Source organism: Mirounga angustirostris, unplaced genomic scaffold, assembly GCF_029215605.1.
Source record: "Mirounga angustirostris isolate CCGP_5_RB_7025 unplaced genomic scaffold, mMirAng1.0.hap1 SCAF_5, whole genome shotgun sequence".
Lineage (NCBI taxonomy): Eukaryota > Metazoa > Chordata > Mammalia > Carnivora > Phocidae > Mirounga > Mirounga angustirostris.
This window is the reverse complement of record NW_026991713.1, coordinates 30,994,406-31,007,450: the sequence shown is the minus strand read 5'-3', so window position 1 is coordinate 31,007,450 and position 13,045 is coordinate 30,994,406. Positions and strand designations below refer to the sequence as shown.

The 13,045-nt window shown below is 36.6% G+C and overlaps 1 protein-coding gene across 19 annotated transcripts in view; it reads right to left on the bottom strand.

The window, feature by feature from the left end:
• KITLG (KIT ligand) overlaps positions 1-13,045 on the bottom strand; it is a 200,069-nt gene that overhangs the window by 117,392 nt on the left and 69,632 nt on the right. For 4 of the 19 annotated variants that reach the window (XM_064590811.1, XM_045872882.3, XM_054506891.2 and 1 more), the window contains one exon: positions 624-5,920. The exons of 12 other annotated variants lie outside the window; for them this stretch is intronic. In XM_064590811.1, the coding sequence (XP_064446881.1) occupies positions 5,851-5,920 (70 nt within the window). In that variant the 3' untranslated portion in view covers positions 624-5,850. 3 more of the 19 variants (XM_064590814.1, XM_064590820.1, XM_064590819.1) reach the window with 3 other exon arrangements.

Sequence of the window (13,045 nt, the reverse complement as noted above, 5' to 3'; positions counted from 1 at the left end):
GCATAGTACAGTGGTTTTCTTATCTTTTCCCCATTAGAAACCTCTTGAGATCAAACAGTGTTAACTTAATAGGTCAGGTAATCAAAGGCAATTTTAGTAACCAGTGAATATTTATTGAATTAAAATGATTTATCTCATGTCCATATGACAACAAAATCTAGATTAATGAATTTCTATAGAAAAATTTGATTTTAGCTTAATAAATTGCTCAACCATTTTTTTTTTAAGATTTATTTATTTGAGAGAGCGAGAATGAGAGAGAGTACATGACGGGGGGAGGGTTAGAGGGAGAAGCAGGCTCCTTGCTGAGCAGGGAGCCCGATGCGGGACTCAATCCAGGGACTCCAGGATCATGACCTGAGCCGAAGGCAGTCGCTTAACCAACTGAGCCACCCAGGCGCCCCACCATTTTTTTTTTTAAGATTTATTTATTTTAGAGAGCAGGAGCATGAGGGGGAGGGAGAGAAAATCTCAAGCAGACTCCTTGCTGAGTGTGGGCTCAATTTCACGACCTGAGCTGAAACCAAGAGTCAGATATCCTGCCGATTGCGCCAGCCAGGGGCCCCCTCAACCATGTTTTAAATATGTGTGATAATCTTGAGATATCAAATGACAGGGCAAACTTCTGAGAGTGCATAAAATTCTTTATTTAGAACAATAAAGTATATGTATATATAATGTAATTTCAAATTCAACCTGTATAAAAAGGGGTCAGGACATATACCTAGTTTAAAAAGTACACATATAGTATATACACATACACATCACATTTTACAACCTTTTTTATTTAATTACACTTCAGTCATAATAAACTAGAATAATGTTGACATACATTTACATTACAATATGCAAACTCCAATCTATGACTGAACTAGCAATATATCTATGCATCCATCTAAATGTCTGAATACTTTTCAAGTCCATCAATTTAAAAAATAGTGACAAGTGGACACTATAATCACACATTAATCCTTAGAATATAGAATAGGATATTCTTACTGAAAATTCTTGAGTCTTATAACTGAGAAATCAAGTAATTGAAAATACTATGGTTTTTAGGTTAAACAATTATCTTAATTTTATTTTTAAAAATAACATCATAAGGATGTAGTTGGAGATGGCAGTTATAAATTTACAGTGCTTAGGAAACATTTTAGGATTATGAATATCTACTTTAATATAAATTACTTCTAAAACATCTTTTAGGAAATTAAAGTACCATTATTTTTTCTGTAACAAAGGCATTTCCAGACTTGTTAATGGAAAGCAGCAACACTATAAACTGTGTGATCAAACACCATAAATTACTAGAATTTCAATTTGAATGTTTATATTTTAATGCCAATTTCACAAAATAATACTGTTTCAAAGACAAGCTGGCTTAATTAAAATTCTTATCCCACTTTCTAATTTTAATATGTAATTTATGGATGACCCCTTTCCAAATGGATTATAAATTATCTTTTGGCACTCAAAAACTTTGAGCATCTTACGTTTTATGCTCTAAGCTTTTAATAAAATGAAAGCATTTAAATAAGCTTAATTTGGTGCATTTCCAAAAGTTACACATATCTTATAGTATCTCTTTCTAAAATGTACTTGCGGTTTTCATTCTTCAGAGGCGATCCAAAAATGTTTACTTAAGCAAAGGAAAAAGCCATCTCTTGTGTAAATGGTTATCCAATTCACCCTACATGAGATTTAATTTCACTTTTACTAACGGATCCTATTTACATTACAAACAAGAACAGCAATGACTTTTTATGTTCAAATTGCTTATTCACAGAGATCAGAGTTCAATATTTTATATGGAGTAATTTCAGATCTATTTTATTGTGTTTGTCAGTCATATATCAATAGGTTTCACACCTAAGGAGATGTGACCTCCAACTTCACCATAAAGGTGAATAAAAAATTGAGATCCAAAGAGAGGAAGTGACTTACCAATATTAGTTAACAGCAGAGTGGAGGCTTCTGACAATTTTCCCCCCACATCCACCTTGCTATGCCAAACTGTCTTTTTGAAAAATATTTCTTAAAGAATAGGTGGGAATGGGAATGGTTAAATGCCTCCTGTTGGAATTACATTTTGAAACCAAAACCTAGCTGCACAAAAACATTAAGAGATATCAATGAATTCTGAATGGATTTTTCTGTTACTTTCAAACCTCAGTTGAATTAGAATACCAAAATATGCCACAGAGTTTCCCCAAAGTACTTTAATACTCAATTAAATGTGTTTAATTCTTACTAAAAGCAAACATTGCATTATAAACACATACTTTCTCATACATTTTCATTCTTCACATACTTAATCCTTTTTAAAGAGAACAGGGTACTTATTCTTATCATATTGAAAAAAATCAATTTGTCTCTGACTCATTAAAAAGTGGCAGTGTGGTAAGCACATAAGATTAGAACACAAAATCCAGCAACACTTCAGTATCACTGAGCAGGCACCATTTATCACAGAGCCAGTTTCTCTATAGGCTTGTGTTCTACCAAAGAGGTGCAAAGCTTTTAGTATAATTTAGAATCTGCAGACTTCTGAGATCATTTTAAAAGGTAATTTTGGAATGTTACAGAAGATAACTATCAGATACATGGCACCAATTTAAAAGGTGATTTCATGGTTTATAGTATCATTTGTGAGTTTTCCATGATTTCTGAAGGATATTTAGGACACATATTGGATAAAATAAAGCAAAGATATATATATCTATATATATCTATTTATCTCAAAGCAGATATGACAATTCCCAAGCACCTAGCATCCAAAATAATGTTCAGCCTTTTTCTACTGTTCATGCATTTTATCAAACTTCAGTGTTTTAAAAATTGGTAATTCACATAACTCTCAATGAACGAATACATTTAATTAGGCAGAATATATTGCCCCTCGCCTATCATGCCATATTTCATAACTTGCTGAATTCGTTTCTTTAACTCTATTGATTAGAACCATGTCCTTGAGTGTTAAAACCCAGCTCCTAGCTTTGAGAACAAAAGTGCATTTATTGTTCTCTCAAGTTCATTAAACAGCATTTTCTCATGCCTAAGAGAATCGAAACCATTGGTGAAATAAATCAAATTATTAAATTGAGAAGTATCAATCTTCTCAATCTACACCTGACCTGCACACATAACTCATATTAATTTATATCTATTTTCCTCAAAACAATGTCACACACTAAGACAGGTCCTTTCAGCAATTAAACTGACCTCTGATTTTATTACTGGTCGATTCTATCAGGGGATATTTAAGGGCCTGAATAAGTCAATGCAGCTTCCCAAAGCACCTGGGTTGTATCTTAGAGAAATGACTACCTTTTAAGGAACCCCAGCACTTTAGAGAAAGAAGGATCATAGAAATCATCTGGGCTCTTTGGTACAAAAAAAGAGCAAAGGCCACTTCACTCGAGTTTTATTTGGATCTGCTTTGAACATAATCTAAAATCCAACTATGCTAGATATTCTTGGACTTTTGAAATCAAAGGAAAGCTCACAGTTTTTCATGCCCTCCCTTTTTTTTAAATCACGACACTGAAAATGGTCATCTGAGGGGGTAGAGCATGACAATAATGTTATAACAAGAATTAAGTTATAATAGAAAGCTTTGGGTTCCTTTATGTATGTGTTCATGATATAGTAAAAGAATCTTCATCAAAATAAACCACAAGAAATCATTTTAGTCAGATGTTTCTTTGCCTATAAAAAAAATTGGTAATGGAAATTCACATAATGTCTTAACAAGTTTTAGTTTAAAAGCATGATGTCCATCTTGGGAATTCTTACCAAATTCACTTTTAATAGGACAAACGCAGTTACACATTTTAAATAGCAAACTGACATGCATAACTACATAAAGCTCGCTATCTTTAATTCATAAACATTAATGAATATACAGTGCCTGATTTTAAATAAATGGATCCTTTAAACTAATGGTGATAATGGTGATTATACGAGAAATAACTAAAATTTCCTGATTCCTTGCTGCCTTATAAAAGCCAAGTAACCTAGTTTTCAATACCCATATTACCATGTGGGTGTGGTTTTCTAATTTTAGATACTAAATATCATTTATTTTTACTTTCTCTCATGATGTAAATTGAAAATGGGACCGACATATATTCAGCAATTTCTCTTAAGTCCCTTTACATAACTCTGTAGTAGTTTTAGAATATAACCATTTCATAATATATTTTGGAAGCACAATTTATACACTCTTACAGTGGCAGGGGAAAAGGGTGTCGAATGTGCTCCTCAGTGACTATCTTGCTGTTCAGTGTTCATAGCTTTGGGCCATAAGTCTTTTGGAAAGTCTCCTCTCTGCAAAGGCATCAATATTTTGGGGTTTTTTTTGGGGGGGGGCTTATTATCTTTTTTTACCTTTTTATTCAACTTAAACTAAAAAACAAAAAAACCTAGTTCATCCATTTATTCCCCCACCCCGTCCTTTGCAACCACCAATCTTTCCTTTGTATCTATGAGCTTGGTATTTTTAATTTTTTTACTTTTATTTTTTTTTAGATTCCACATATAAGAGACATCATATGGTATTTGTTGTTCTGACTTATTTCACTCAGGATAATGCCCTCAAGATCCATCCATATTGTCACAAATGGCAAGATTTCATTTTCAGAGCTGAATGATAATCCATTGTGTGTGTGTATACTCATATATACCACATCTTCTTTATCCATTCATCCATTGATGGACACTTACATTGTTTCCATATCTTGGTTACTATAAATAATGCAAAGAACATAGGGGTTTATACTTCTTTTAGAATTAGTGTTTTCATTTTCCTTGGATAAATACTCAGAAGTAGAATTCCTGGACAATATGGCAGTTCTATTTTAACTTTTTTGAGAACTCAAAATTTTCCATAGTGACTACACCAATATACACTCCCACCAACAGTGCACAAGGGTTCCCTTTTCTCCACATCCTCACCAATACTTGTTATTTCTTGTCTTTTTGATTTTAGCCATTCTGACAGTGTGAGGTGATATCTCATTGTGGTTTTGATTTGCATTGCTCTGGTGATTGATGTTGAGCATCTTCTCATCTGTAGGTCTTCTTTGGAAAAATGTCTATTCAGATCTTCTGCCCATTTTTAAATAGATTTTTTTTTCTATTGAGTTGTATGAGTTCTTTGTAGATTTTAGATATTAGCCCCTTATCAGATATATGATTTGAAATCATTTTCTCCCATTCAGTAGGTTGTTTTTTATTTTGTTGATGACATCATTGTTCTAACTCAATACTGGCTCCCAGGCATGATTAGATCCAGCTAACCATGTCCATTTGTCTAGTGGGATATAGGTTTATGTTAAGAAGAGACCGAGATCAGACCCAGACCATTAATTAGCATCTACAAGGCTGACATGTTGCCCTAATCCAATTATTTTGTTTCCACTGCTTTCTATATGTAGAGTTGCTGATGCTATTGAGTTTTTGTTTTTAAATTTTTTTCTAGATCCCTTTGAGAAAAATTATTACCCCCCACTGTTCAGGATGAAATCTACTTGCAGAGACCAAGATAACTATGAACTGCAGGTTGTAACTGAAAATAAAGCTATGTGGCTTTTCAGCAATTAGACATTTCTGGAGGCATGCAAAATGGTGCATGCAGTCTGGGACACGTGCTTTCTCTCCCAACATCAGTTGCAAGTTCTAAATGAGACCACAAGTCCCCCAGGTCCTTAAAATAGAGTCCTGCTCCATGCAAGTTCTTCTTTATAGATGATTAATTCAGTGCCAGTTTCACAGTAAAACACTTTGTTCCAATTTGTGAATCATCCATATAGAGTCATGGGTAACAAGAACAGATAAAAATGCAGTCTGTCACTCCAGACAGATAATGAATTTGTTTAAAGCTGCTTCATTTATGAAGCAAACATGAACTGTTACCCGCCTAGAGAGGAAAGAAAAGAGAGAGGTTATGGTGTATCTGCTTTCTGCTCTTTTCATTCTTGATAGCTGAATTCATAGGACTACAGATTGAGTAATAGACTTAAAATAAACACTTCACTTAGACTAAAAGAACTTGACAAATCTTTTCCTAGATGCAATGGCTAGTCACTCCCTCTCTGATCTTTCTGGTAATATTTAACATTATCTGAAATGATCTTACTGTTTGAGTCTCTCCTCCCATTAGAATGTATGCTCCATGAGGACACAGAGCTTTGTCCACCTTTTTTTTTTTTTTGAAGATTTTATTTATTTATTTATTTATTTATTTATTTATTTATTTATTTATTTAGAGAGCGAGAGCGAGCAGGGGGGAGGGGCAGAGGGAGATGCAGACTGCCGGCTGAGCAGGGAGCCCGATGTGGGGCTCGATCCCAGGACACCCGGATCATGAACTAAGCCTAAGGCAGACACTTAACTGACTGAGCCATCCAGGCACTCCTTTTATCTTTTTTACTGCTGAACTCCAACACCTAGAACAGTGCCTGACACAAAGGAGATACTCAGTAAATATTCCTTGAACATACGATGGATGAATGCATACCCGGTGGCTTTCACACCCGTTTGCATACCACAGATTGTTTCCATTTGAGGTAAGAGGGTTATCTTGTAGCCTTGAATTTCTCTAACCAGGCTATGAAAAGGTGGTGGGTAAGTGGTAAGGGGAGAGGCCTTGAAAGACAAAGGCAGTGTCTAGAGAGAAATGGAGTAGCATGAAGGAGATAACCAGTGGGGAAGTTGATCACTACCAACAAATAGCAGCCTTCTGGCCACTGAGCAATGCCAGAGTCTTGAATGCCTAGCCAGGTTCAAGCCATCACTTCTCTCAACCGAGGAATAGCTGCAACAAGATCGCTTTCAATACTGTCAGCCAAGAAAAGACAGAGAGAAATCCTGGCACAGCATCCTGACAAAGCCCCTGGGGAGGTTCATTTGGCCTAACATAGCTTATTGTACTTGTTGAAACACGAAAGCCAGACATTGTTTCATTTCTTCAGAGCTAGTGTTAATCCACTGAGTTTTGGGCTCGGCTTTAGGATTTTTAACTTTCAAGTCAAGTATCTATACTTCCTTAGCTGTTTTTTTCAGTCACAACCCCTAAATAAATGTGTATGTTGCTTTTTCTTCCCTACTCAATACTCTTTCTCTTTGTCCTTATCAACTCCAGAGTCTCAGTTTTTAAATATTTGAGATCAATGCAGAGGTTAAATATAAATTGTGTAAAATTCCATAGTATAAGTGATAAGTGCAGTATTTTTTCCAGTCTCTCTAAATGAATATACCAAAAACCATATTACATGACAATTTACCAAACAGAGAACTCTAGAAACTAGAGAACCTACATTTGGGAAAGGAGAATTAAATCCTGAAAGAAAACTTAAAAAACATTAATAAAACTTCAGAAATCCAAAATATAGAGCAGATATTTTAAAATAAAGCTTGATTAAAAAAGCAAAAGGGAATCACAAAAAGAAACCAAAAGGATGTATTTTTTAAAAAGCTAGTAATAGCTTAAAATTCTAAACTTAAGTAGAGAAGCAAGACTGGAAATCTATTTCTAGTTTTGTCCCCAGGTCTCTTAGCAAAGAAAGTAAACCTGAAGGTTTGACAACTCTTTTCCCATAAAACAAAAGCTACAATTTTTATAATGATACCCTAGATCCTAGTAACAACCTCATGAAATTTCAGAGCAGGGTGAGTCATATTATCCCCTTATTATCTGTGAAAAACCAGGGAATAAAAGACAACGGACTCATCCAGGAACATACAGCTTAACTAGTTGCAGAGCCAAGGCCTGAACCCAAGTCTAATCCCTTCTAATCCTCTATATTATAATGTGTCTACAGAAGGAGTTCAAAGACAAATCCTCCGAAGCTCCAGAAATTCTTAGGAAACATCTAGTAGAGAGTCACAGATCTTGCCCAGTCCTGTGTGTGTGCTCAGTGACCAAACTTGACTCAAGGTCATCCATATTCCAACTCTAAGATCTATTATCTTCTGTCTTAGCTCAGGTCTGCAGGAAATGTCCAGGTTGTGTTTCTTTTGTGAATCTCTCCACCAGCCTAACTGTAATAAGAATTATTAAATAATATATTTATTTATTATTATTTTTAACACTTACCCATGCTGGGGTGTGTCAGTCCTAGTGTCTACAAACTCATGCTATTTACGGTCAACCAAACTGGGCCCTCTCCGTGACGATGCTGTCCTTCTCCCAAGGTCTCAATTTAAATTCTTTGTAGCTGACTCCCAAACCCCAAATCTATTATTTCCAGCCCTGACTGTTCTTTGAATTTCCAGTCTAATGTATTTGGTCACTGGTATTTCCTAACAGCTCATTCCCTTATTTTTTTTTTAACCACCACCTGGTTAGTCCTATAGGCTCTAAATCATCCTTGAGTACTACCTGTGATGTCAAGCCTCGCATTCCACCAGTAACCAGAATGTGTTGATTCTTTTACTGCATATCTCCAAAGTGGTTCATACTTTCCTATTTCCATGGCTGTGACCCTAGAACAGGTCATCCTGTTTGGAAGATTGGCCTCCCAAGTGGAACTCCCTGACTCCAGTTCACTGCTCCCATCCCTGTGGTCTGGCCACACCAATATCTCATTGCTTTCCTAAACCTTGGCTTTGATTGTATCACTCACATCTTTTCTAAGCCCTCCAACATCTCTTCACATTACTCAATACAGTATACGTCCTATACTTGGAATTTTTCAAACCGATGCCCACACCCTTGTTTCTCAGCTTTTTATCCCCTCATGTCTGACCTTCCACTGGAGTCCAACTGTACAAATGGACTCTTGAACTCACACTCTGCACTTTTGGCCTCCCTGACTCAGTTTATGCCATCTGCAGTATCTGGATTACTCCTTCCCTATTGCTATTACAATTTTACCCATCATCCAAGATCTGGCTCAGTATGCCACCTCCATCACCTACATTGTGATGAAGACTTTCTTCTGTTGCTAGTGATTTCTCTCCCTTCAGATAAGGCAACTGTGTCCAGTCCATCCATACCACACCTATGTTGAGGACACATCCTGTACAACCATAAGCAATGGTCTTGCCTTTGATCTCTTATTGCATTTGCCTTGTAAGCTCCTTTCATTGCTTTTTTAACTTCATAAACTTCTGGTTTCCTTTTAAAAATAGGTTATTATGCATATGCCTTATTTCCTTTTGTAGGTTATAAGCAATTTGAGGACACAACTAGGTTATATTAAGCTCTGCATCTAACAAGCTACCTACTACAGCGTGTTGGAACCACATTTGTAGGAAGAATGAAGAGCACAATTTTTCTATAAATATTTTATTTCTTTCTCAAACTGCTACACACAAGCTAATAAATGAAAAAAATTCTTGTGGGATGCCAGCTATGAATACTTGGCATCAGCTTGTTGATTAAATCAATTTTTAACTTTTTGTATAGATATTTTCATGTCTGGTGTTAAATAAACACCACTCTAGTATATTTTCACTTAGAGCCAATTTCTTTTGTTTCTAGCTCATTACCTTGTAATCCTTCCATCTTCTTTTCTTGTTTTTAAAATATCAAACCATCCTTCTCTTCACTTTCCAATTATGGGTTATTTCATTTGAAGAACTATTCCAATATTTGTCTTAATTTTAGTTGGTGAAACTTACACTTCAGGGAGAAATCCCTGCCATAAATCTGAGTCATTCCCTGAACCTTCCCCTTCCTTGTAAACCAAAAAAATGGCTATAATCCAAATTATATCTAATTTTTAAAATATATAATAACAACTGCACATTACATTTCCATCTTGGTACTTTTTATTACTATTTTATTTCCTGGCAAATTTCCTCTCCTACCACGTCATATTCTGCTCTCCCAAACCTTTTTCTTTATCACACCCATCTCCCCAAATTATACTTCATGTTCCTTGGCAGGTTTTAAATCTCTGTTGGTATAGGGACAAGCAAAGGCTTTATTCTACACAACTGGTACTCAGTAAATGACTACAAATGATACCTATATATTTTGACTTGGGGTCTGTAGATTCATGGTGACCAGCTGGATCTTTTGTCTTCCTTTTTCCTATCCTTCCCATGTCTATTTTTGTTTTTATTTTCATAAAGTTTATTCTCTTGTTAATGCAATTCTTTTTTTTTTTTTTAAAGATTTTATTTATTTATTTGACAGAGAAAGACACAGCGAGAGAGGGAACACAAACGGGGAGTGGGAGAGGGAGAAGCAGACTCCCCGCCGAGCAGGGAGCCCAATGCGGGACTCGATCCCGGGACTCCAGGATCATGACCTGAGCCGAAGGCAGTCACTTAACCACCTGAGCCACCCAGGCGCCCGTTAATGCAATTCTGAGATTCTTCTCCATTTTTTTCCCAACAAATATTTATTCATCATTTGCATGAACAAGGTATAAGCTATATAGTTTGATGGGATTCCAAAATGAAATTCAGAAACAAATCCTGTCCTGTAAGAGCTTATGGTTTAGCAGAGGACACAAAATGTCTATAAAAGTATTTGTGAAGTCTTATTAATGTGTATTACATTTCACATGAAATGTAACATGAAATATAATTAGAGGGCCATAAATTTGGGAAGTCAGCTTTTTGGAGGTAGTGGTATCCGAGCTGAGTCTTGAGAGAGAGACCCTTGCAGACATGATGAGTAAGGTACTTTATGAAGGAGAAAGCCACTTCATATTACTTATCCATTTCACACTGACCACTCATTAATGTGTGAGGAGTTTATTTCTAAACAATCTGAGCTTCTTTTTAAACCTAGGTTGATTCATTGTAAACATGAACAATATTTCACATTTTAAGAAAAATAGTCATTTCCCATGACTCTCTTTCTCCTTGCTTTGGACGCTTTACTTTCCTATTGACCCAATTCAGCAAATTACGTGTGCGTGCACACAAACACACGCATGATGAAAATAAACCCAAATTCACTTTCTTAAAGATTTTTAAAAATTTATTTTTTTGAGGTAAGAGATCTTACCCTCTTTCCACATATTTAAGTACACCATATAGCACTGTTGACTATGGGTGTAATGTTTTACAGCAGGTCTCTAGCACTTATTCATCTTGCAAACTAATAAAAACCCTACTTCAGAAGGACTGTCTTCCTTACGAGTGGTTAAACTTTCATTCAGGGTTTATCCACTCTGTCACACTCATTCAACAAGCATTTAGTGAGGGTCTGCAACACATAGGCAACAAGTGAGTTGCTTGTGAAGGAGACACAGTAAGAACCAGCCAGGCTCAGTTCCTGTCCCTGACTGTTCCCTGACAACATATAACTACGCCTAAGTTGCTTGACTATGGTTGCTTTAAAATGCAATTGTTTTCCCTTCTAAACAGGTGCCCTGAGTTTTCCCAGCATAATCCATTTTCCAAATGTCACAGGACAAATGCCACAATTAAAAACCACATGATTAAAGACCTGTGTGCCAAAACAGGATCCCAGCGATCAGTGCAGTCCAAAACCAAACAGAGGACATTACTTGAGACTTTAAGACTCCATTAACCGGAGCGCCTGGGTGGCTCAGTCGTTAAGCGTCTGCCTTCGGCTCAGGTCATGATCCCGGTGTCCTGGGATCGAGCCCCACATCGGGCTCCCTGCTCTGCGGGAAGCCTGCTTCTCCCTCTCCCCTCCTCCTGCTTGTGTTCCTCTCTCACTCTGTCTCTCTCTGTCAAATAAATAAATAAAATCTTAGAAAAAAAAAAAAAGACTCCATTAACCATGTAGTGTGTGGTTTGTAGATGTCTAGCTTAAGGGAACTGAAATGGCAGAGAAGCAACAGTGAGGCTCATGTTGGGATTGAAGGGCAGAGAAATTATTTTTCCTAGAAACCTATAGTTTCAGCTTGCAGAGTATTGCTCCAGAAAATAAAAAGTATCAAGTGAAAGGTCTATTTGTTAACATTATTTAACATGAGCTTAGAGAGAAGGTAAGATGGTGAGCAGGAAAAAAAAAAAGTACTATTTATGCTCTGGATATGATCAAGGGCACGATTAAAGGCCTAAATGAAGTCCGTGTAAATAGCAGAGTTAAAGTGTTAGAGAACTATGGGACATAATTATTATATCATGTTACTTGGGGCTGTTGAAAAATGTTTTCCAACTACCAAAGTGAGGCCCTGGAGGAGTTAAAAAGCTCTCTGACCCAGCTTCCCTGGGGAAGGTTCAGTCTGAAGATAAATCTCTGAATCTGGGACAAAAATGAAGCTGGAAGGACAGTGACCTATAAAGAAAAGGCAAAGCTCATGACACACCATCTTTCTAATAACCCCGGAGAGTAAATGATCTTCTGACAATGAGGGAATGCAGGGAATGAACTGAAGACTGAGGAAAATGAGAGGACATTCATGTTCCACTGTAATAAATGCACTCGAGAGCCCATGGCCATAAAAAAACGTACAGCCAGTTGGCAGCTGAAGTGGAAATGAGCAGAGCAGGAACTGATGTGGGGTCAAGTTAGCGCCATTCCGGGTGCTCGCCCCCCCACCCCCACTCCACCCCGCTAATCTGGCGTCTGTAGCTTGGCCCCTGAGAAAGTAGACAGGAGAGGAAATAGGAGCATCAGTGCCTCCGGGCCATGGTTTCTTGCTCTCTTTTCTCCCACAAGCCCTCCGCAGACCCACACTATCTGTTTCTGGTTTATGTTTACTGCATCCTGGGCTCTGGACTGTGATGAGGCACAATTATTACCAGTCATGTGGCAGGTGGCACTTTACCTTGACAACTTTCTTCTGATTTCTAAGATATTTTGGTTCTTTCTCTTTTTCCTTAAAATAGCAAGGAAACATTTTTGCCATTCACTTGTTTCAGCATCTAACAATTGAGATACTTTTTCTATTATGTTATAGTAGTCACACCTAACTGAAAGGGGTTTTATTTACTCTTCCTCTATTGATATTATTTTATTTTGGTCCTAATTTGTTCTTTCCCCTTGTCTAATTTTTTTCTGGCCTCAAAATTGTAAACACTCCACTGTTAATTTTTTGTATACCTCCCATACAAGATGAATCCACTAATCAGGACCACTAATCACTGCTTGGCCTTTCAAAATGTC